Genomic DNA, 25,071 nt, shown 5'->3' on the forward strand with positions numbered 1-25,071 from the left:
AGAAAAACGTACCCCGCATCACTTGATGTCTGGCGCCTGGCCACGACTCCTCTGTCCTCAGAGAAAAACGCCATGCCATTTACTGTAGTAAACAGCTTGACTTTTTCTCAGAGGAGAGAGGGGAGGCGGGGCCAGGCGCCAGAAGTCAAGTGATGTGGGGTCTTCGGGACAGTTTAGCAGGACAAGGCTGCTCAGGTAAATATAACTTCAAGGGCACAGAGAGGCTGCAGGGGGCTGGCAAAAGCACAAGGTAAGAAAAACGTACCCCGCATCACTTGACGTCTGGTGTCTGGCCCCGACTCCTCACCAAAGGATCCTCCAGTCCCCCGCCGTGGCTCTGTTTCTTACAAGTTTCGGTCACTGCGCCTGGCCGCGTGCATCCTTGCTCCTGCTTGCGTCACAGTGGGGGTGTCCTGCGGAGGCTCAGTACTTACTGCGCCTGCGCAGGATGCTTCCGGTGATACCAGAGGGAGCAAGAACGCACGTGCAGGTGCAGTGGTCCCCCGACTCACAAAGTTAAACTGAGCGGCGGTGAGGAACCGGAGGATCGTTTTTTAATTATCGTTGGCACAGAATGTCAGCAGGGGGCCGGTAGAAGCCCCAGGTAAGTTAAACTTCTTTTTTTTTTCACATTACAGGTTTCCTTTAACACTGTAATCATGTCCTTATGTAACATTGTTAAAGGCTGTCATGTCTCCCTTATCTATTGTACAGCCCTGGTATTGTTAGCACTTTATAAATAAAGTTTATTAAAAATAATGTTAACAACAATAAGTGATCCTAGAGTAGGTGAAAAAAAGTGTGTAGTCTTTTTGGAAAGGATTAAGCTTTTTCCAACAGTCAAAAGGTCACATGTAGCTAGGTGACATGTGTCTAGTAGGTTTCATAATGTGTTTTCAGTGGATAATTTCAGCTAGCAATGGGTACATTAGGAGAGTATTTGTCAATCCTCGGGTCCAGGTCTGAAGTGTCACCAGTTAGCATGTGTATAAAGTATATGGAAAAAAAAACAAGTTAGGAAAATATATTTCTTGATATTGGGCACATGGTGGTTTTTCACAAAGTTACCTGCAAGTAGGGCTGCTCAAATCCGATCCGAATGAAATTCAGATAGTAGCTATCCGAATTTTTCCCAGTAAACCTTCACGCGTCACGTGACTAAAAACACTTCCTCCTTCCGGGTTGAAGGGGGAAGTGTATAGTCACATGACGCCGGATTGGACCGCATTGTGGGAGGCGCCGAGGGACGGATGAAGAAGACGTCATGATAGGTAAGATTAAACCCCCCGCCCAGCCCGCAAAGGTTTACTGGGAGAAATCCGGATAGCTACTATCCAAATTTCATCCGGATCGGATTTGAGCAGCCCTGCCCAGGGCAGCCATCAGGGGGGTACAGGAGGGACAGTAGTATAAGGCCCAGGAAGGGTCTGGGGCCCAAACAGTGGCAGTGCCACTCGAGCCTCTGCTGGCAATGATTCTACCGTGGCATAACAGAAGTTGTGTGGTCATCTCTGTCTTCCCTGCTGTGTGATTGTGGAACACGCATCAATGCAGAGGGGAGGGTGTTATGGGCGACAGGCAAGCTACTTTGACTCTACCCCACATACCATGGCTCCACCCCCACACAATCTGCCTATCACTTCGTCTGCAGCTATAATCAACCTATCAGATTGTTATTTGGTTTGAGGGGGGGCCCTGTAGATTTGCCAAGTATGGGGCCCAGAAAATTCTGATGGCAGCCCTGGCCCTGCTTGCAAGCCTGTACTGTGAGCATGCAACGAGTGAAACTGTTTTAGGCTTTGTTCACATCATAAATCACAAGCGCTGACGATTTATTGAGATTTTTTTTTTTGCGCTTTTCCCTGCTCTTGGAAAAATGCTTTTCTAAGCGCTTTTGTAGAGCGATTTGTTTTTTTCACTTCCTGACGTCAGTCAGGAAGTGAACTCTTTCACCCGAAAATGAATAAATACAGGGGGCTTAATTCTCTAAAGAGTGCTAACTGTTAGCACGCCCGTGCTAAACAGTTAGCATGCGAAGTGCCGTGCGCGCATCTTTACGCATGCAAAGTTTCACTCCCGCGCGGTAACTACCGTTTATGCGCAGTAACGCGTTATCTACCATTCACGCGTAAACGGTAGTTACCGCGCGGGCGCAGAAACTTTGCACATGTAAACATGTGTGCACGGCACTTTGCGTGCTAACTGTGTAGCACGGGCATGCTTTTAGCACTCATTAGAGAATCAAGCCCAATGTATTTATTCATGAAAGCACTGGGGAAATCGCTGTACAAAGCGCTTTTTCAAGCCCTTTGCAATTTCGCTATACCTTCCATTGAGCCAAACGGAAATGGTACAGGCGGCGCTTTGGTGAGCGGATCGGAATCGAACCTCTAAGATGTGAACACTCTCATAGGAAATCATTGCACAATCGCATTTAGGGCGATTTCTGAAATCGCCAGTGCTTAAAAAAATCTGCAAAACGCCCTAGGTGTGGTGAGGTGAGGGATTTAAGCCAATTCACATTTAACATAACTTTTAATAAAAATGTGTTTTCCTACTTTGTATTACCCATACAGTTATCATATTTGCTTTTGTGGACAAGTAATATTGTCTGTTTACAAATTACAAATTTCCATTTTCCAAAGTACAGTTTGGGCTCGATTCACAAAGCGGTGCTAACCTAGTTAGCACGCCTAAAGGCTTTGGGCATGCTAACTAGGGTGCTAAGTAGTTAGCGCGCACAAAGCTTTAAGAAATTGCGCACAAAGTTATGCGCGCAAAACTTTCCGCGCGTAAACCTTTATGCGCGCATAAAGGTTTAGTGTGCGCATAAAGGTTTACGCGCGTACATAAATTTGCGCGTGATGCGTTTCACGCGCAAAGTAGCGCGCAAAAAACTCTTTTAGGCGTGCTAAGGGGCTTTTCACAGGCGTGCTAACAGTTAGCACCGCTTTGTGAATCAAGCCCATATATGCTGTATTTATATATTAAAATCTATCTAGTGATCACTTCTCAGCTCTTTCTGCTTCTCAGGTCAGTGCAGCTCAGATTCGGCACTTTGATAATGTTTACTAAATGTATCTGACAAAGGAATGTAAACAAAATATAATGCTATCACCTCTTCGGCTGTGGCCAGAAGCTGCCCACTGAAACAAGGAGCTTTCCACTGAGGCAGGGAACACACTTGACTGTTTTCGTGCGCGTTTTCTGCACAGAAAAACTGAGAACTCATGTTAATCAGTGGGCTAGTACACACTTACTGTGTTGGTCGTGCGCAGAAAAATAACTGACATTCTGCATCCTGATTCTGCACATTTTGTCAGTTTTCTCTATCAACTACATCAGCTGCTGTGAAAAAAAACGCGCTCGTTTCCTGCATAGAAACACACTTGGTGTGCAGAAAAAGTATGCAGGAAAACGTGCGCAGAAAACTTAAAGACAAGTGTGTATCCTGCCTGAAGAAGTAGATTTTATGCTGTAAATAATCTTTTAGAACAAAGAGGAAATTCTGAGTTTCATACGACTTTAGTGAGATTATGTTGAGTAGGGATGAGCACACAGGTTTCACTGAGTTCCTAATTCAGGCTTCACATTGGAGTTTCGCAATTTTAAGGTCAAAGTCGAATTGCACAAATCCAAACATTACATGAAACTACATGTGTATAATGCACAAACATTTTATTTTTTTCATAGCAATACAATGTCTATTGAGCATGCTCAGGGGACATGATTCCCTCATGGGGGATTCTCAGGGTTTTCTTCAATTTCAGAAAGACAAGGTGAACGGTAGATGCTCACTCCAACTGCCAGAATAGTGTGCAAACCGGTGGGCACTGGCCTGCATGTTTGTATAGAATGTGTATAGATCCTTTCCAGGGGGTGCTTTTGTAAAGAATAAATGAAATATTAAGAATCCACCATGAACAGCTGGACAATTCAAAACCCTGTCAGTTCTGTCAGATTTCTACTACCTACTGTAAGTGACAGCAACATAGTAGAATAGTAATGTATTGCTCATTTTACTCTGGGAGAAACATACTGTATGTCTTATTTATATGTGTGTACATGTAATTTAATTTTGCAATTGTTTGCGATAGAGGTCCTTTAACCTCCTTGGCGGTTTATTTTTTCTGCAAAAATTGCAGAAATCCAAAAATTGCAGAAATCTAGTGGAGTTTCATGTAGTGGTAGCTACATGAAACTCCACTAGAGGGCGCATGTGTCCCTCTAGTTCGATCGTCGCCGGCAACAATAGCAAACAGGGGAACGCGTATATAACGCGCTCCCCTGTTTAGCTTCTCCTGTCGCCATGGCGACAATCGGAATGACGTCATGGACGTCAGCCGACGTCCTGACGTCAGACGTCTCCGATCCAGCCCATAGCGCTGCCCGGAACTCATTGGTCCGGGCAGCGCGGGGCTCTGGCGGGGGGGGCCCTCTTGCGCTGCTGCGTGCGGGCGATTGCCGCAGAACGGCGGCGATTAAGCTGTACGCGCGGCTAGCAAAGTGCTAGCTGCGCGTACAGCACTTTACAGGGTGAAAATCGCCCCACCAGGGGCTGAGATCTCCTCCTGCGCGGCATAGCCCGAGCTCAGCTCGGGCTTACCGCCAGGGAGGTTAAATCACTGAGCTATGTATAGCCAAATGTTTAGTCAAGGTGAAACAAGTCAGAGAGTTCATCATAATAGCTGGTCAAGGGGTTAACACTGAGGCTATCCAAAAAAATCACTTCATTTGCAGGCAAACTTTAAAAAAAACTTTTAAAAAATGTAATCAGTTTAAGAGATTCCTCACAGGGCCCCTAGGCATAACCGTTTTAAAGTGATATTATAGCGTCCTTATCTTTGGCTAATGGCAAATGTAATCATTGCTGGCTGAAGCTCTCTGAGGCATGTGCCTTCACTCTGCACCCCTCCTTTTCTGCTGAAGTGTCTCAGCTGTTGCCAGGGAAATGTTTCTGTTCTGTAGAGGGAGGGAGCAAAATCGGAACAGAGGCAGAGAGTGTTTTCTACCTTTGCCGATGAGACAGAGAGAAGCTATCTCGTACCTCTCTCTGCAGTGATAGTATACATTTTTACACACAGATTACTTGGGATTGCTTTCAAATGTTCTTCTATGTAGCTAAGGGCCCGTTTCCACTAGGAGCGGTGCGATGCGGCTACATAGCCGCATCGCACCGCGGGTGTCTTGAAACACATGCACAGCACTGGTAGAGTTTCTACTGTGTGCATGTTGTGCGGAGCTGTCCGAGAATATGCAGAATGCTGCAGATTCTCGCACGGCCGCATCCGCCCGCAGCCACGTCCCATTGGGAGATGCGGAAGTGAAGTGGGCGTAAGTGATGCGAGCCGCATTTGCATCACTTTAGTAGTGGAAACCGGCCCTAAGAGTAATTACTGAAATTGTAGATTTGAGATTATATTATCACTTTGAAAAGGTTATGTCTAAGGGCCCTGTGAGGGATCTCATGAACCTATCGCATGTGTGGGGTCAGAAAGCACCAATCATTGTACCCATCTGAGTGAGATAGGATGTCTGTTATTGCTAATGATCATATTTTACTGGCTAGCATATGAATAAGAAGGCATAGGAACATGGGACAATTCTTGTCTGGTTAATGTCAGCAAATGGACTTTGAGTGGGTGCAAAATCGAGGATGTTGTACTGACTACCCTTGGGGAATACCAGCAGGGGAACCTGGCCACCAGCTAAAATACTGCTTTGGAATATTTAAAAAGAGCATAGGGCATTCTGATTCATAACAGGTATTCTATTCTAGTTATGACATATATACATCTTTGGATTGCTCCAAACTGGTCACAGCCAGACACCCCCCCCCCCCCCCCGCCCCCCTTTTCTCTTTTGCAAAGACAAAAATCAATAAAAGAAGACCAACAATTAACAAGTACATTTTTATGATGTGAGAAGTAGTTAAAGTCTCAGGAGGTAATCCACACAAATACGGCAAGAACATAGAAACTCCATGCAGACAGTGTCCTGGCTGAGCATTGAACCTGAAGTGCTATCCATTAGGTGTTAGGAATATTGTTACCTCTGCAGTGGGGAGCGGGGCGGCCGCCGCTCCCGCGACTGACGTCACGGCGGATCCCGCCGCGTCCTCTCGCTCATCTCTTTCCGGCAGAACAGGTCTCTCCAGGGTGCATCAGGACAGAATAGCGCACGCGCGTACCAGGAGACAGGACCTTTATGCATTAAGGAGGCGGGTCAGCTGACCGGCCGGTCAGCTGACAGCAGTGGTCTGACTCTCGCCACTGATTGGCTGAGATCAGCTGGGCGGAACCATTGGTATGATCATCTGTATTTAAGCCCTGGGCTGTCAGTGGCTCGTTGTCTGCTGTTGCTGAAACTTCGCAGTGAAAGCTCTCAGACTTTAGTCAGATCCGTGTGTGCTTGATCCGGCAGGACTGCGGGGATTCACACTTAGACTAGGAAAAACATATCATTGTATATTTATTCATGTGTATGACTCTTTGCTTGAACCTCTGATTACTCTTTCTGCCTCTCAATTTTGTACCTTGCCGATCTGATCTGCTGCCGACCTCGGCGCGACCTCCACTCTGCTTTAGGCCTTCTGATTCTGTACCTTTACTCATCTGATCTGTTCCCGACCTCAGCCTGTTTACTGACTACGTATTTGCCTGACGATATTGTACCGCTGCCTGACCGACCCGTTACCGACATTGCCTGTACGACAACTCTATCCAGTGATAATCCCTACAGCCAAGGGCTATCACATAGGAGTACTCCTGTGTTATATACTGTGCACAAAAGTCACGTGTGATCGCACTCTGAATAAAATACTGACTACTGAGCTGATAGAGCTTGTTCTGATCATCATATATGTCACTGATCATTACATAAGGCCACTGTTTTGTAGCCAAAAGAGGAACTCCAGTGAAAATAATGTAATAAAAAAGTGCTTCATTTTTACAAAAATTATGTATAAATGATTAAGTCAGTGTTTGCCCATTGTAAAAGCTTTCCTCTCCCTGATTTACACTCTGACATTTTTCACATGGTGACATTTTTACTGCTGGCAGGTGAAGTCAGTGGAAGTAGCTGCTGCTTGCTTTTTTTGGCAGTTGGAAACAGCTGTAAACAGCTATTTCCCACAATGCAACAAGGTTCACAGAAAGGAAACTGCCAGCACCATGGTCCTCACAGTTTCCTGTGGGAGGGGTTTCACCACAATATCAGCTACACAGAGCCCCCTGGTGATCTGTTTGTGAAAAGGAATAGATTTCTCGTGAGAAAGGGGTATCAGCTACTGATTGGGATGAAGTTCAATTCTTGGTTATGGTTTATTTTTAAGGTTTGCTCTTTTATGTATCTCTGCCTCTAGTGGAGGTGAACGACGTAAAAGTTTTCAAGATCATTAAAATAAAGCACGCCTTTTATTTTTGAAACAGCAATGAGATCAACATTCAGTTAGATTGATGGGTTTGCAATTTTGGCAAGGAAGAGGAAGCTTCTGGTGCTGTGGCTGTATATAGTGAAGATGAAAGGTCGGTTGAATCTCACAGTGGGAGGAAGACTCATCGCCATAGCCTCGAGGACGGTAGATCCAGCGGCCTCTGTTCCTGTCTCATCAATGGTTATTTTAGCTTTATGAATAGCCTAGAGAAAAAAAAAGACCATCAGATTAAATCAAATACACTCTTTATAGTTCATCTCCAGGAATTTATTACGCCTTCCCTTCATATGAACTAACACTGCTTTTCCCACCCTCCAAAGGTACCCCAAATATTAATTTACAAATATGGTCATCCTTCAAGTGCCCCTCTCTATCCGGCCAGAGAGTTTGTGGAATCAAACCACCATTGGCTGTCTCTTATTGGCGCTGTCCCCAACCCCAACACTGAAATAATGCCCCCTCACCTTCCACTCCCAGTGCTCGAAATACCAGAGGGGGAGATTCATGGGGGGGGGGGGGGGGGGATGGCACTAAAGGCAAAGCTAGCTTTAGCTGGTTCTTAGTGGAAATTGTTCATAAGAGAAGTAAGGTTTCATCAGATGATTGATCTTTAATGTGACTTTGAACCCACATTAATTATTGAAATATAATCATTCTTCAGTTACAACTGTGTAAGTATATGTTATTTTTCCAGCTTACCATGAGGTGGCACTGGTGGGTACATGTAAAAAGGGCGTGAGTTAATTTGGGGGCGGGAAATAACCGCTAGAAGAATAACGGTAAAATTACCAATACTGTACTATTAGGCTTTGTAATAACTGTCACTAAATGGCATCAGCACTACAATGGAGAGCAACACAAGTGTTTACCTACAATGAACAGCCACTTGCTTTGTTAAGTGGAAACAAGATCTTATAGACAGTCTGTAACATAAATCTGACCGTTCTGAACCGGCAGGGCTTGGACTAGTTCATCTACTGATGGGGTAATCTCAAACCTTACTTTACACTTTTGTAAAGTACTCCCCGGAAAGGCAAGGTAGCCTGTCTACCCATGTCACACTAATTTGACAGCTGGACTTCAGAGTGCTTTTGAAAATAAAGGAAATCCTTAGAAACCCCTCCCCCTTTTATGAAGTAAAACCTGCCAGGAAAAGGGTTAAGAGTTTTAATTTTAATATCTACTGTAAGTGACAGGTACATAAGAAATAAGTAATTTACAGTGCATTTTACTTAAATGTACCTCTTGTATTGACACATACATGTAAAAGTTTACAGTTTTTGGTTATAGTGATCCTTTAAGCAATCACACCACAGGCAGTATGAGTGGTGTTGACATTTTGAGGGTGCAGCAAGAAATGTGGCGGACAAGAGTTAGTGCAGACTGCTGAGCACTATTCACCACTTTTAAAGGGACTCCGAGCAGTGCAAAAACTATGGAAAGATGCATATCATTTCAAAGCTCTCTTTTCCATAGTTACATTGTATTACACAGGGTGACTTTTTCTCAAAGTCAGCAGCTCCATTCAGCAGAAAAAGTCGCCCTGTGTAATACAATGTAACTATGGAAAGATGGATATCATTTTAAAGCTCTCTTTCTCCTCTTTCTGGCGACACCTAAATCGTCGCCCTACGCCTTTTAGTTTTCTCTATTTTCGCGATCGAAATCGCAGCCGCTGCAATTTCAGTCACGAAAATAGCGAAACCTAAAAGGCGTAGGGTGGCGATTCGATTTATATATCATTGGAAAGAGGAGAAAGAGAGCTTTAAAATGATATGCATCTTTCCATAGTTTTTGCACTGCTCGGAGTCCCTTTAATGCAATGGCGGACTTACTGGGTGGCGGCAGGTGTGGGCCACTCCAGGTGTCATCGTGGCAGGGGGGACACCGGAGACCTCCTGAAGCCACCTGAATGCAGAGTATTGTGAGCGAATGCCCTTAACTCGTCTGCTCCATTGCTGGAGTCCACCAATGTCCGTCCTCCTGGCACTGCTTCACTCTCACCCTAGCCGTGTGCTAGAGCGACATCTGAACAGTGACAAGAGGAACGCATTGGTGGAGAAGGTGAAATAATGGTACGGCTTGCTTATGATCCCAGTGCTCTGCAGTTACAGTGTTAGGTGAAGGTGGGCAGCGGGCAGAATCTAAGGCATGGGGAGGTACCCCCACACCACCTATGCCATAGACTCTGTCCACCTTCACCTAACACTAACTGGGGACCCCACGTAGCCTGGCCAAACACTAATCTAACCCTATACCTGCACCTGGCACCTCCCCCATACCTACACCTAGCATTGACCCCCACCACCTATGCCTAACACCAATCCCCACATTATTCGCCTAAAACTAACCTCCTTGTACCTATACCTAACACTAACCTCCCCTATATTTACACCTAACACTATCCTCACCCCCTTACCTACACCTAACACTAACCTCCTCTATACCTACACCTAACACTAACCTTCCCTATACCTACACCTAACACTAACCTCCTCTACACCTACACCTAACACTAACCTCCCCTATACCTACACCTAATACTAACCTCCTCTATACCTACACCTAACACTAACCTCCTCTATACCTACACCTAACACTAACCTCCCCTATACCTACACCTAATACTAACCTCCTCTATACCTACACCTAACACTAACCTCCTCTATACCTACACCTAACACTAACCTTCCCTATACCTACACCTAACACTAACCTCCCCTATACCTACACCTAACACTAACCTCCTCTATACCTACACCTAACACTAACCTCCTCTATACCTACACCTAACACTAACCTCCCCTATACCTACACCTAACACTAACCTCCTCTATACCTATACTTAACACTAACCTCCTCTATACCTACACCTAACATTATCCTCACCCCCTTACCTACACCTAACACTATCCTCACCCCCTTACCTACACCTAACACTAACCTCCTTATACCTACACCTAACACTATCCTTGCCCCCTTACCTACACCTAACACTAACCTCCTTATACCTACACCTAACACTATCCTCGCCCCCTTACCTAGACCTAACACTATCCTCACCCCCTTACCTACAACTAACACTAACCTCCTTATACCTACACCTAACACTATCCTCGCCCCCTTACCTACACCTAAAACTAACCTCCTTATACCTACACCTAACACTATCCTTGCCCCTTACCTACACCTAACACTAACCTCCTTATACCTACACCTAACACTATCCTCGCCCGCTTACCTACACCTAACACTAACCTCCTTATACCTACACCTAACACTATCCTCGCCCGCTTACCTACACCTAACACTAACCTCCTTATACCTACACCTAACACTATCCTTGCCCCCTTACCTACACCTAACACTAACTTCCAAGCCTGGAAACCTTCAAACCTACTCTCAAAACACACCTCTTCAGACAAGCCTATAATTTGCTACAGGTAGCATTGGAGGCTCACTGGCTCTTCCACTAACCCCTGTGTTTCCTCCCCTAATGTCTCAACCCACTACCCTCTAGATCGTAAGCTCGCAAGGGCAGGGTCCTCCTCCTAGTGTTTCTTATCCTTCTGTAATTTATCGTATGAACTTGTACGACTATTGGTGATGTCACAAACCACACATCAATTATGTATGTAGCTGTACGTGCATTGCTGGATAACCTGATTGTATAGAGTTTTGTGTATCTATGCTCCCCTACTTACAGCGCTATGGAAGATGTCCAATATAGACTGGACAATAACATCCCCAGCCTAGCAGAGGAACTTAACAACTTCTTTGCTAGATTTGAAAAAGACAACAATCGGCCTCCAGTCAACTTTGGGCCCACTACAGACTCACAGCCATTAATCCTTCACATACATGAAGTGCAGCAAGCACTCACAAATATCAACACCAGGAAAGCTGCAGGTCCTGATGGTGTGCAAGGACGTGTGCTCCAGGCCTGTGCTGGTCAACTAGCGAAAGTTTTTACACAAATATTCAACCTCTCTCTGTCCTTGGGTGTAGTCCCATCATGCCTTAAATCTACAACCATTGTGCCAGTCCCAAAAAATCCTAGGATAACCTGTCTTAATGATTATCGACCAGTTGCTCTAACCCCTGTCATCGCCAAGTGCTTTGAACGACTGGTAGCCACACACATCAAGGCCTCCATCCCAGCAAATCTAGATCAACACCAGTTTGCTTACCGAACAAATAGATCGACTGAGGATGCCATCTGTGTAGCTCTCCATGCTGCCCTCTCACACCTGGAAAAGCCCAACTCCCATGTTAGGATGCTCTTTGTTGACTACAGCTCAGCATTTAACACCATTGTACCTAGCCAGCTGACCAACAAACTCCATGCACTAGGTCTTGCTCCCTCCATATGTACTTGGTTATTGGACTTCCTTACTAATCGCCCTCAAACTGTCAGACTAGGAAAACAGACATCCTCCACCCTTACCCTGAGCACTGGCGTGCCACAGGGCTGTGTATTAAGCCCTCTCCTCTATGCACTTTTCACCCATGACTGCCAGCCTATCCATACCTCAAACATAACTGTTAAGTTTGCAGATGATACGACTGTCATTGGGCTTATATAAGACAATGAGGAAGCTGCATACAGAGAAGAAGTTAGGAACCTGACTGCATGGTGCGACATTAACAACCTGTTATTAAATACAAAGAAGACCAAAGAAATTATTCTGGACTTTAGGACCACCAAAAAGACTACTCACCTACCGCTAATGATCAATGCAGAGGCTGTGGAGAGAGTTTCCAGCTTAAAATTTTTGGGAGTCACCATCGCAGAGAACCTGTCCTGGGCTGACAATGCTTTAGCTCTAACTGGCAAAGCACAACAACGCCTCTACTTTCTGAGAAAACTAAGGAGAGCTAACCTCCCACAGAAGCTGCTGGTTAATTTCTACAGATGCACTATAGAAAGCGTCTTGGCCAATTGCATGACGGCCTGGTACAACAGCTGCACGAAGGCTACTAGAGAAGCCCTGCAGCGAGTTGTTAAAACAGCAGAAGCCATTATTGGCACTGAACTACCATCACTGGAACGTTTGTATAATACTCGCAGCTTGAGAAGGGCCAAAAACATTATCAAAGACAACACTCACCCTGGAAATGCCTTGTTTGAGCTCCTTCCATCAGGTAAACGTTTTAGATCAACCCGCACACACACAAACAGACTGAAAGACAGCTTTTTCCCATCCGCCATAAACTTGATAAACTCTGAATCCTCTCTGAAATAATTAACACTGTGTACAAATTGTTTAAACATCTGTAATACCTGGCATACTTGTATAATTTCTTCTCTTCCTTGTTACTATTTCTTCTCTTCCTTGTTACTATCACTATGTTCCCTATATGCACCGTGGGGTTGTCATGAAAAGTAATTTCGTTGTGTTACACAATGACAATAAAGTGAATTGAAGTGATGTTGGACCTACATAATAATAATAATAATAATAATAATACATTGTTTCTGCAGTGGCATTTAAAGGGAACCAGAGACGAAGCACCCTTGTGTATTTTACCATATATATCAGTAAGAACATTAGAGAAAACACTTACCCTGCTCTCCGTTTCATCCTCACTGCTAAAAGTGTCTGTTATCAGCTGTGATAAGAATCCCGGACTGAGCATTCAGTCTGGTTTTGCAGGGAATAATTATAGCTGAGTCATTATAGCAGAGCCACAAGGGGGCAGGCTTGGGCTTGAAAAGACACCAGAGAAGACAGACTCAGCTATAATCATTCCGTAGCAAAGCTAGACTGAGTGCTCAGTGGGGGATTCTTATCAGAGGTGATAACAGTCAAATTAAACAGAGAACAATGAAACAAAGAGCAGATCAGGTGTTTACTGTCATGTTCCCACTGATTTATAAGGTAAAATACAAGAGGGTGCTTCATCTCTGGTTCTCTTTAACTGGTCCATTTCCAAGCTGCAGAATATTTTATTAAATGAGCAGTAAAAACAATTGCATTAATTTGGAACTAATTGCATCTCATTGGTGGGAACAGAGACAAAAAACCTCACCTTAGAAATGTACAGGTTAGGAAGCCCAGTGATGCCGGAAAGATCAGCCTCTTCGGTAAAGACGTCAGTTATGCCCAGTTTACTTAATGTGTCTTTCAGGTCAAGGGAGCCAGCCACAGAAAACTTGGGGATGAAGATATCCACATTTCTGCCAGATGACAAAAGGGAAAAGAGCGTTGTTAATGGAAAGGATAAACGGTTAGGGCTTTTTCACACTTGGATGTTGCATTTGATGCGACGTTAAGGTTGCATAACGTGCCCCTAACGCAACGCATGTTAGCTTTGAAGTTGGACGTTACATTGCACTGCGTTATGCGTCTCTTGATGCATACGTCATGCATACTTTTTAAGGCATACGAATCGAACGAAACCGGCGCATGCGGCACATTTAAAAAAAAACAAAAAAACATTACTGAGCATGTGCAAACAGTCTAACGCAGCCAAATACGAGTATAACGCACAGCACGCTGCACTTTCATTTAACGTGCAGCATTACACTCCAACGCAACGTGGGCACTGTGAACAGCACATTGATTTGTCATTGCAGTGAGTTGGGCTGCGTTACAGGCTGCTCTAACGTGGGTTTTTCACGTCCCACTGTGAAAGCAATCACGTAAAAATCAAGGGAAATGGGGGGTTGGGAGGCATGTGTAATAAGTTCACTATAAACACCAATATATATAAAAATACAAAACCTTTATTAATTATTGTCAAATAGATAAACCATAAAAAGACCCACACATACACCGCCTACCAGAAAACTACCACACAGCGACCCTCTTACATAGCCACACACCACAACTCCTAGCTTGAACCACCTAATGTGGTTAGGGATCCCATAAAAGGCTTTCAATTTCGCCAGATAAATATGCCAAATAGATGAAAGCTTGCTCAGAGATGATTGGCATAGTTAAAGTTGCAGCAATAGCATAGGGGCAGCAGATGCACAGTGTTAGTTGCAAGCAAAGGATCCAGCAGGTGACCCAGGCATACAGTTCAGGTCCAAAAGTAAATGAAAGCTTAAGCAAGCATGGCAGATTACAGCAGCAAATCCGCATGTAGATTCCACATCAGGACAGTTCACAGATGTAAAAACTGCATATGAAACCGTATACTGTACCCACTCCGGGCGACGGTAATCCACAAAGATGCTTGTGCTCAAAGTCCCTCAACCCACCGCCGGAGCTCGCGGCTAGGGGAGGAACAAAAAACAGTCCAAACAGGTCCAGTGATACTAAGGCGGATTTCCAAGTATGGTCCCCTGCCAATGCTTGTAGTGACTGATGCTGGAAGTAGCAGGACCATAGGATGGTTCACAGCAGTCGTGGAGAGATGGCGGAGGGCAGCAAGGGATAGGCCTGGCTGAGCGGCATGTGCGATGGCCTGTGTCACGCCACATGCCCTAACATGTTTCGCCGGCCACTTCCGGCTTTCTCAAAGGGAGGCGTGGCTAACCTCATCTCTATGCGCTGCCTAAATACGCGTCACGCCGCCTTCAAAGCGGCAGGCGTACGCGTCATCCTCATCCCAGACGGACCAGAGCCAATCAGACACAGAGGCGGAGCTGAACCAGGTAAACAGCTCCGGTGTGTGAAGCTGGTCACACGCTGATGGCATATAGTGCCTGATAATGGATGGCTCCAACTGGGAGGGTAGACCATATTCAAACACACATATCTCAATCAATCAGAGTATATCAATTACTCCCTGAACTCAAACAATACGTATAGTGTCAGAAATATATTCTCATAAATAGATGGAGCAGACGCTTGGAAAAAAGGCTTATTAATATACAATTATAGGGCATCAATCAAGATGACCAGTATTGGGTGTACTATCCCATATCAAACTGCGATCCAGAGAAAAAAGGGGGGGGGGAGGAAGATATCAATTTCATTGAATCAATCGCGTCGTACGCAACCATACCACAGGGGGAGGACCCAGATCACAACCCGATCAAAGTGACCCGCCCACAGACACAGGGCGCACAGAGCTGACCGGGAGGGATGCAATCAGGGGAGCTGGGACACAGGGAAGGGAGAAGAGTGAGGGGCCCACAATACACATGGACCTCAATTAAGTTGGTAAAAATGCTGAGAATCCAATTGAATCGTTTAGACCCGGAGGGTCAGTAGCTCTTAATTCGAAAATCCATCGGGATTCTTTTTGGAGAAGTAACCGATCATAGTTCCCTCCCCTAATCGTTGTATGTATGCGATCGAGGCCAACAACTCGTAGGCCACGATAGTCGCCCCCATGCATCGATTTAAAATGTCTGGCCACAGGTGTGGTCGATGTAGTACTTCTAATGTTGGTGAGATGTTCACCAATACTACTTTTCAAATCCTGTCCCGTTTTGCCAATGTAGAAGGCCCCACATTGGCAAGAAAGGAGGTACACCACAAATAGGGTGTTTGTGAGAAAACGCGGAAAAGCCGCCAATACTCAAGGTGAGGCGGTTGACTCCGCGTTCAACATGGCAGCTGGCGCGCAGTCGGAGCGCGGAGGAACCACCGCATGCTCTAACAACAGGATGGCGGATTCTGCGTCCAATGCGGCAAGTTGCTCGCACAGGCCTGCTCCTCTCAGCAAAGTGGAATGCGGAGAAAACGCCGCACGCACTGACAGCGGTGCGGCGGTTCCCGCATCCAACTCAGCAGATACATTACTACACATGACTGGTGTGGCTGGGACTGATAGTCCACACTGGTTTAGGAGGACGCACGCGCAGAGAGGCAGGGCCTTTATGGCAGTCAGAAGAGGGTCAGCTGACCAAGCTGGTCAGCTGACAAGTTCAGTAACTTCCATTGGTCCAGCACTTAGGGGAGGCGCTGGTGAGCGATAGTGTATATATACCTGGTGCTGGTCATTCATCTGGTGTCTGCCGTTGCGATCACTACGTGGTAGCACTCAGACCTTGTCTGTATCTGTGTTATTAGACCAGTTTCCAAAGGTGTTGATGGCCAAGGATCTCACACCTTAGTCTAGGAATTCTGTTATTATCTGTATTGTTATCTAGACCAGTTTCCTAGGTGTTGACGGCCAAGGAACTCACACCTTAGTCTAGGAATTCTGTACCATCTGTATCGTTCACATTATTCTAGTCTAGTTCCTGGAGTGTGAGAATCTTGGAGCTCACACTCAAGTCTAGGCATTGTTGATTATCTGTTATGACTTTCTGCATTTCCTGACCATTCTCCTGATCTCTGATTCTGTACCTTTGTCTTTCTGATACCTTGTTGCCAAACTCTGCTAGTTCCTGGATTCTGCCTCTGTCTCCTGTCTCTGTACTGTATCTGTCTGTGTGGTTACGACCTGGCCTGTCCGACCTCGAGAACTATCTCTGCTGTTAAGAGATAGTTCACAGATCTGTTAGTGACACTATCCTTGGTGTCACTCACGTTCTGTCCTTCCCACTGTCTCAGCCTGGCTCCGCCCCTTGGGGAGCATCGGACCTGTGGAAGGAATCTGATCCATAGCAGTAGCTCTTACTGTCTAGCACCCATCTTCCGGGTGCGTTCCTCAAAGTATTACTGTTGCACCAAACACTCTCATCTCTCGGGTGTCCAGAGGTTAGAAGATATATCTGATTATCGGTGATACTGCAGATCATCAATAATCGGGTATATTCTGCATTCTCGGTGATACTGCAGATCACCGGTAATCAGATCCTCTCTGTGTTACACCGATCGTTACAGTGTTGCAATTGACAAAATGTTGCAATCGCCAATGATGTCCATTGGGGAGTACAACCTCCCTCCCCACGGATAGAAATCGACATATACCACATCCACCACAGCTGTATCTGTGAAAAGCAGCCTTAAAGAGGAACTCCAGTGAAAATAATGTAGTAAAAAAGTGCTTAATTTTTTACCATAATTATGTATAAATGATATAGTCAGTGTTTGCTCATTGTAAAATCTTTCCTCTCCCCGATTTACATTCTGACATTTATTACATGGTGACATTTTTACTGTGGGCAGGTTATGTAGCTGCTGCTAGCTGTTTTGGCTGTTAGAGACAGCTGTAAACAGCTAATTCCTGTCTGTGAACCTTGTTACATTGTAACAAACTGCCAAAAGTACCGCGGTACTCAGAGCTTCTTGTGGGAGGGGTTTCAGCACAAAATCAGTCATACAGTGCCCCCTGATGGTCTGTTTGTGAAATTCATTATATTTCTCATGTAAAAGGGGTTATCAGCTACTGATTGGGATAAAGTTCAATTCTAGGTTGGAGTTTCTCTTTAAAGTACAATAGAATAGAAGCTCACAAAAATAAGACACTTTGTTTGTCACATGTTTTTGGGAGAAAAAGTGTGTCTTATACAACGGCAAATACGGTATGCCCAATTCGCTTAATGTATCTTTAAAGTCAAGGCTCCCTCCTCGCTTGTCCTTCCTACTGTCAGCCTGAGCCACTTGCTCTGCATACACGGCTCCTGATGTCACATGATCAGGAGTCGTGTATGCAGAGCGAGTGGCTCAGGCTGCTGGGAGGAAGAGGAGAAGTTAGGAGGATTGGGTAAATATAGACACATGGCTTCACTGTGCAAAAACTCTGCTAGGAGGGTGGGAGGAGAACCAAGCCCCAAAGCCCCTCCATCGCGAGGGTCATGGGAGTTATTGTTATACCCCTGCTGATTAAACTGGAGATGGCTCCTCCACTCCCTACAATCAATGGGCATTCAGAACCTAGCCTTAGCCTGGATCTCCTCCTACCTCTCCAACTGCTCCTTCACAACATTCTTCAATGGCTCTTTATCCATTCCTACACCCCTCTCAGTTGGTATTCCTCAAGGTTCCGTCCTAGGACCACTACTGTCCTCACTCTACACTGCCTCAATAGGCAAAATCATCCCCTCCATGGGCTTCAATTACCACCTGTATGCCGATGACACCCAGATATACCTCCACACCCCAGATCTCTCCTCCTCCACCATGGACAAAGTCTCTGCCTGCCTCACATCCATTTCCTCCTGGATGGCCGCCAGCTTCCTGAAGCTTAATTGTGACAAGACTGAGCTTCTGATATTACCACCCAGCACAGCTGTACCCCTCCCAGATTTACACATCACTATCGAAAATACTACCATCCGCCCTACCTCCCAAGCCTGCCGTCCGTCTAGGTGTTACCCTGGACTCTGCACTTTCCTTTACACCCCACATCCAAAGTATTGCCCGATCCTGCAACTTCCACCTCAGCAACATCTCCAGGATCCGCTCCTACCTGTGCCCTGACACCACTAAACTCCTTATCCACGCCCTTGTCATCTCCCGCCTAGACTACTGCAATTCTCTTTTGTCTGGCCTCCCCTCTAACCATACTGCCCCACTTCAATTGGTAATGAATGCGGCAGCCAGACTGATACATTCTTCTCACCGCAGCGCCTCTACAACTCTGCTCTGTAAAGCACTACACTGGCTCCCCATCAGCTTTAGGATCAATTTCAAAATCCTGTGCTTGGCCTACAAATCAGTGCACAAGACCTGTCCGACCTACATCTCTGATCTTGTCCACAGGCACATACCAGCCCGCCCCCTCCGATCCTCCTATGACCCGCGCCTAGTCGCACCATGCATATCTCACTCCCATGCACTATTGCAGGACTTCACTAGGGCTGCCCCCACTCTCTGGAACTCGCTCCCACCAGCCATCAGACTCGCCCCCACCTTTAATACCTTCAAACAAGCCCTCAAGACTCACCTTTTCATGCTCGCATACCCCCCTACACCAGCACCATATTACACTCTATTGGACACCCTCTTAACAGATGCACCTATTGTCTCCACCCCCACCCTTTAGATTGTAAGCCTCTGGCAGGGCCCTCCCCCTAGTGTTTCCAGCTTGATTATGCAATCTTACTGTCAATCACCCCTCTTATGGACTAGAACAGTCTCTATTTTGACCTATGACACTGTAATGTTATCAAATCATTTGCATGATCTTGTTTTGTTGAGTTTCCTGCAGGTCCTACCTTGTATGGTAACCCATTTATCTATTGCGCAGCGCTGTGTAATATGTTGGCGCTTTATAAATACAATAAATAATAATAATAACAGTTAATGGGATACTAAGAGCAAATAACATTGATGCAAATGTTATGTTCATTTTAGGCACATTTATGCAGCTAGGAATTGGACTGATCAAATGCAGAAGCTTTAACAGCTTGCCAAGCGCTCCACGCCAATTGGCATGGATGCGGCGGCATCCCCTAGGACCGCTCAACGCCAATTGGCGTGCAGTCCTGGGGCGGGGTTATGCAGGAGATTGTGCGATCGCCGCTAGGAGAAGTTAGATAGTGAAACCGCTGTCTATTTACATTGTACAGCGCTGCGATCTACTGCAACGCTGTACTGGGTACAGTCGTCCCCCTGGGAGGCACAGAAGAGATCGGCTGTCATAGGCTGATTCATATGACAGCCGATCGCTGTGATTGGCTGGTGGGGGGAGGGGAAAAATAATTTAAAGAGGTGACATTTTAACCTCCTTGCCGGTTATCTTGAGCTCAGCTCGGGGTAACCTGCGCAGGAGGATTTCTATCAAATAAATCGGTTGGACCGATTTCTATCAAATAAAAAGGAGCACACGCAGCCACGCGTGCTACCTGATTGCCGCCGCAGCGCGGTGATCCGCCGCGTGCAGCGGCGAAAGAGGGTCCCCCCAGCCGCCCGAGCCCAGCGCAGCCGGAACAAACAGTTCTGGCCAGCGCTAAGGGCTGGATCAGATGACGTCACTCCGCTCGTCGCCATGGCGACGAGGAAAGCGAAACAAGGTAAGCCGCTCATCGCGGCCTTCCCTGTTACTTCTGATCGCCGGAGGCGATCGGAAGTGCGCATACGGAGCGCCCTCTAGTGGGCTTTCATGCAGCCAACTTTCAGTTGGCTGCATGAAATAGTTTTTTTTTTATTTAAAAAAAACCCTCCCGCAGCCGCCCTGGCGATCTTAATAGAACGCCAGGGAGGTTAAAAAAAAAATAATTACAAATAAATAACGCCCCCCCCCCCCCCAACATGCCGGAAAGGTTTAGAAATGGGGGGGGATGACTTGTGTGCTAGGTTGTATGACCCTGCAGCAAGGCCTTAAAGATACAGTGGCCTAAATTGAAAAAAATAGCCTGGTCTCAAAGGGGGTGTAAGCTATGGTCCTGAAGAGGTTAAGGATACCCAAAGTGACATGTGACATGATGAGATACACATGTGTATGTACAGTGCCTAGCATACAAATAACTATGCTGTGTTTCTTTTTTTTCTTTCTCTGCCTGCAAGAGTTAAACATCAGGGGCTTGATTCACAAAACAGTGCTAACTGTTAGCACGGCTGTTAGCATGGCATTTCGCGCGTTTTAGCGCGTTTTCACATGAAAATGGGTTTCGCGTGAAAAAATGGTCACTGCGTGCAAAAATTTGCATTCGGCATTAACGCGATTTTTTCGCGTGTTAGCGTTCGTATTAGTGCGATAACGCAAATTTATCACGCGAATACGACCATTAACGCATGAAAAAATTAAAATTAAATTTTTAACTGTTATCATGCGAAATTTCACACAAAACACTTTTCACAGCGTGCTAACAGTTAGCACCATTTTGTGAATCAAGCCCCAGGTATGTAAATGGCAGTTCCTGTCTGGGTCAGGACTGGGTCAGACTACAGTGTGACCCTCACTGATAAGAAATACAACTATAAATGTGCGTACATGTCCAACTTTCTCGAACAACTTGTCGTCCGACTTGTCTGAAAGACTGGTTGCTTGCAACTTTTCAAGTAGTTCAAACAATGTCATGTACACACTGACCAACAAAGTGGCTGATATGCTAATTTACCTAATTTACATGTAATTTAACCAACTTGATAATGGACAATGGACTGGGTAGAACAATGGACTAGAATAAATGACTGATCAAACGACTTGTTTGAACTTCTATTAGTTGGACAACTGACTAAAGGGGCCCATACACCTAACGATTTTATACAGCAGATTCAATCACTGTGTTCGAATCTGCTGTGAAATCATAGCACAAACGCTGACAGAACGATCGATTTCAGTGTGAAATCAATCGTTCCAGCCGCCCGAGCCCAGCGCAGCCGGAACAAACAGTTCTGGCCAGCACTAAGGGCTGGATCGGATGACGTCACTCCGCTCGTCGCCATGGCGATGAGGAAAGCGAAACAAGGAAGGCTGCTCATCGCGGCCTTCCCTGTTACTTCTGATCGCCGGAGGCGATCGGAAGTGCGCATACGGAGCGCCCTCTAGTGGGCTTTCATGCAGCCAACTTTCAGTTGGCTGCATGAAATAGTTTTTTTTTAATTTAAAAAAAACCCTCCCGCAGCCGCCCTGGCGATCTTAATAGAACGCCAGGGAGGTTAAAAAAAACTAATTACAAATAAATAAACCCCCCCCCCCCCAACATGCCGGAAAGGATCAGAAATGGGGGGGGGGGGGATGACTTGTGTGCTAGGTTGTATGACCCTGCAGCAAGGCCTTAAAGATACAGTGGCCTAAATTGAAAAAAATAGCCTGGTCTCTAGGGGGGTGTAAGCTATGGTCCTGAAGAGGTTAAGGATACCCAAAGTGACATGTGACATGATGAGATAGACATGTGTATCTTCAGTGCCTAGCATACAAATAACTATGCTGTGTTTCTTTTTTTTCTTTCTCTGCCTGCAAGAGTTAAACATCAGGGGCTTGATTCACAAAACGGTGCTAACTGTTAGCACGGCTGTTAGCATGGCATTTCGCGCGTTTTAGCGTGTTTTCACATGAAAATGGGTTTCGCGTGAAAAAATGGTCACTGCGTGCAAAAATTTGCGTTCGGCATTAAAGCGATTTTTTCCGCGTGTTAACGTTCGTATTAGTGCGATAACGCAAATTTATCGCGCGAATACGACCATTAACGCATGAAAAAAATGCGTTTTAACACGCTTCCCTGTCCCTGCTGAAGAGAAGCACCCCCCGAGCATGATGCTGCCACCACCATATTTGACAGTGGGGCTGGTGTGTTCAGAGTGATGTGCAATGTTAGTTTTCCGCCACACAAAGCGTTTTGCATTTTGGCCAAAAAGTTGCATTTTGGTCTCATCTGACCAGAGCACCTTCTTCCACATGGTTGCTGTGTCCCCCACATGGCTTGTGGCAAACTGCAGTCAATTCTCGTCGATCTGTCCGTGCGGAAGATTTTGCTCGATCGCCGGCGGGTCTGGAGTGCATCAATAGCGGCATTTGAATGCCCGACGACCGATGCAATACAGCAGCAATACATTACCTGCTCCAGCCGGCGCGAGTCCCCGCTCTCTCCGCTGTCCTCTTCTTCGCTCCGGGCTCCAGCTTCACTGAACTTTCTGTCCCAGCAGGAAGTTTAAACAGTAGAGCGCCCTCTACTGTTTAAACTTCCCCCGGACAGGAAGTTCAGTGAAGCAGCCAGCCGGACCCGGAGACCAGCGCGGAGAAGAAGACAGCGGAGACTGGGGGAGTCGCGCCGGCCCGAGCAGGTAATGTATGCAGGGGGCGGCAGCTCCACAGACTGTGATCGGTGTCATGCTAAAATCGATTCACAACCTGTTTGCAGTAAAGGCAGATTCGATCAGAGAGGGATCTCTCTGTTGGTTGATCTGATGGCAAATCGACCAGTGTATGGCCACCTTAAGAGTCATTTGTACACATGTACGGACCTAACAGTCGTTTGAATGACAGTTGGTCCAATGAACCGCTAAGCAGATCAGGCAAACCGGCTGTTATCGGTCGCTCAACAGCACGTATACGTGTCCAACTTGTCGTTCAAACGACAAGTAGTTTGAAAAAGTTGGACGTGTGTACGTACCTTAAAGGGATACTGTAGGGGGTCGGGGGAAAATGAGTTGAAGTTACCCGGGGCTTCTAATGGTCCCACGCAGGCATCCTGTGCCCACGCAGCCACTCACCTATGCTCCAGCCCCGCCTCCAGTTCACTTCTGGAATTTCAGACTTTAAAGTCTGAAAATCACTGCGCCTGCGTTGCCGTGTCCTCGCTTACTCTGATGTCACCAGGAGCGCACGGCGCAGGCACAGACCATACTGGGCCTGCGCAGTACGCTCCTGGTGCCATCAGCGGGAGTGAGGATATGGCAACGCAGGCGCAGTGGTTTTCAGACTTTAAAGTCTGAAATTCCAGAAGTGAACCAGAGGCGAGGCTGGAGCATTGGGGAGTGGCTGCACGGGCACAGGATGTCTGTGGGGGACCATTAGAAGCCCCGGGTAACTTCAACTCATTTTCTCCCGACCCCCCTACAGTATCCCTTTAAAACACACACATACATTTTCGCAATTACGTCCATATGTAATTAGGAATCTAAAATTCAATCGATTTTAATCGAGTTTAATAGCAAAGCTCCCATACATGCTATTGTCACTGAGTATGAGTATGTTAAAGGGAACCAGAGAGGAACGGGCTGAAAAAATAGAACAAGATTTTATACATACCTGGGGCTTCTTCCAGCCCCATAAGCCTGGATCGCTCCCACGCCGCCATCCTCCGCTTCCTGGATCGGCAGTACCGGGTCCCGTCACTTCTGGCAGACGCGGACAATTGTCCGCATCACAGGGGCTCCCTCCATACTCGTACGCATGACGCTGCGCAGTAGGCAGCCTCATGCGTATGTGTATGGAGGGAGCCCCGTGTGATGCGGACATTTGGCCGCGTCTGCCGGCCGATTGTCCGACTCGCGGCCATGACGGGATCCAGTACCGGCAGATCCAGGCAGCAAAGGACGGCGGTTTGGGAGCAATCCGTGCGTATGAGGGTGGAGGAAGCCCCAGGTATGTATAAAAGCTTCCCCCCAACCTCTCTGGTTCCCTTTAAAGTGGACCGAAACTAAAAATACAAGATTTCAGAAATAAAATCTATTTTCTAAATTATAATAATAAATAACAGCCTTTTTTAAGCGGCATGATGACAAATATAAAATATTTTAAATTTATTGGAGAAACCCCTCCCTTCCTTTCATATTGCCGGGACAGAATCCGGCAGACTGGTGGAGTAGATGGTGTCCAGCAAAGGAGGAATTGCTAATGGCTGCCACCTGTATAACCCTAGTTATGGAAAGAGAAGGCTGAAAAGCATGCACTGAAATGCTCATAGGCTTGAAGGAGTGTTTATTTATATTTGTATGTGTCAGAGTGGTGCAACTAAATATTCTGAATTAAAAAAATGTTTGGTTTGGGTCCGCTTTAAGGGGAATAGTGGGAAGAAGTCAAAGGATTGTTTTTGAGAAAATCAATTTTAAAACTGCAAAGGAAAAATGTGTTTTAAACACATAAAAATGTTTAAAAATATTTTTCCTTTTCATTATTACATGTATTTTCTTAAAAACTATAAGGTCTTTTTTTAAAAATGTTTTTTTTATTTCTTTCTAGTGTTAAACCTTAAAGGACTTCCAAGGCCAAATGACCCAAAAAAAGTTAATTACCTGCATCATCTTTTAAGGCACGGAGGACGCCGTCCGTGCCCTCCGTGCTGATCCGCCGGGTCCTCCCGCTCATTAGCCCCCCGGGCCGGCTCCCGACCCCACGGCCCGGGTCAGGCTCTCCTGCCTCTCCTAAAATGGCTGCTTGATCTGGCCATGGCTGCGCAG

General features: G+C 46.1%; 1 protein-coding gene across 1 annotated transcript in view; it reads right to left on the reverse strand.

The window, feature by feature from the left end:
- Positions 1–7,396: 7,396 nt before the first annotated feature.
- The window catches only part of LOC137533360 (alpha-1-antiproteinase-like), a 31,940-nt gene continuing 14,265 nt past the window's right edge, over positions 7,397–25,071 (reverse strand). The window contains exons 4-5 of the mRNA XM_068254730.1: positions 13,469–13,616; positions 7,397–7,638 (exon numbers count right to left, since the gene is read on the reverse strand). Of these exons, the coding sequence (XP_068110831.1) occupies positions 7,450–7,638; positions 13,469–13,616 (337 nt within the window). The 3' untranslated portion in view covers positions 7,397–7,449. The remainder of the gene's footprint in view (positions 7,639–13,468; positions 13,617–25,071) is intronic.

This window comes from Hyperolius riggenbachi, chromosome 9, assembly GCF_040937935.1.
Source record: "Hyperolius riggenbachi isolate aHypRig1 chromosome 9, aHypRig1.pri, whole genome shotgun sequence".
In the NCBI taxonomy this organism is placed as follows: Eukaryota; Metazoa; Chordata; class Amphibia; order Anura; family Hyperoliidae; genus Hyperolius; species Hyperolius riggenbachi.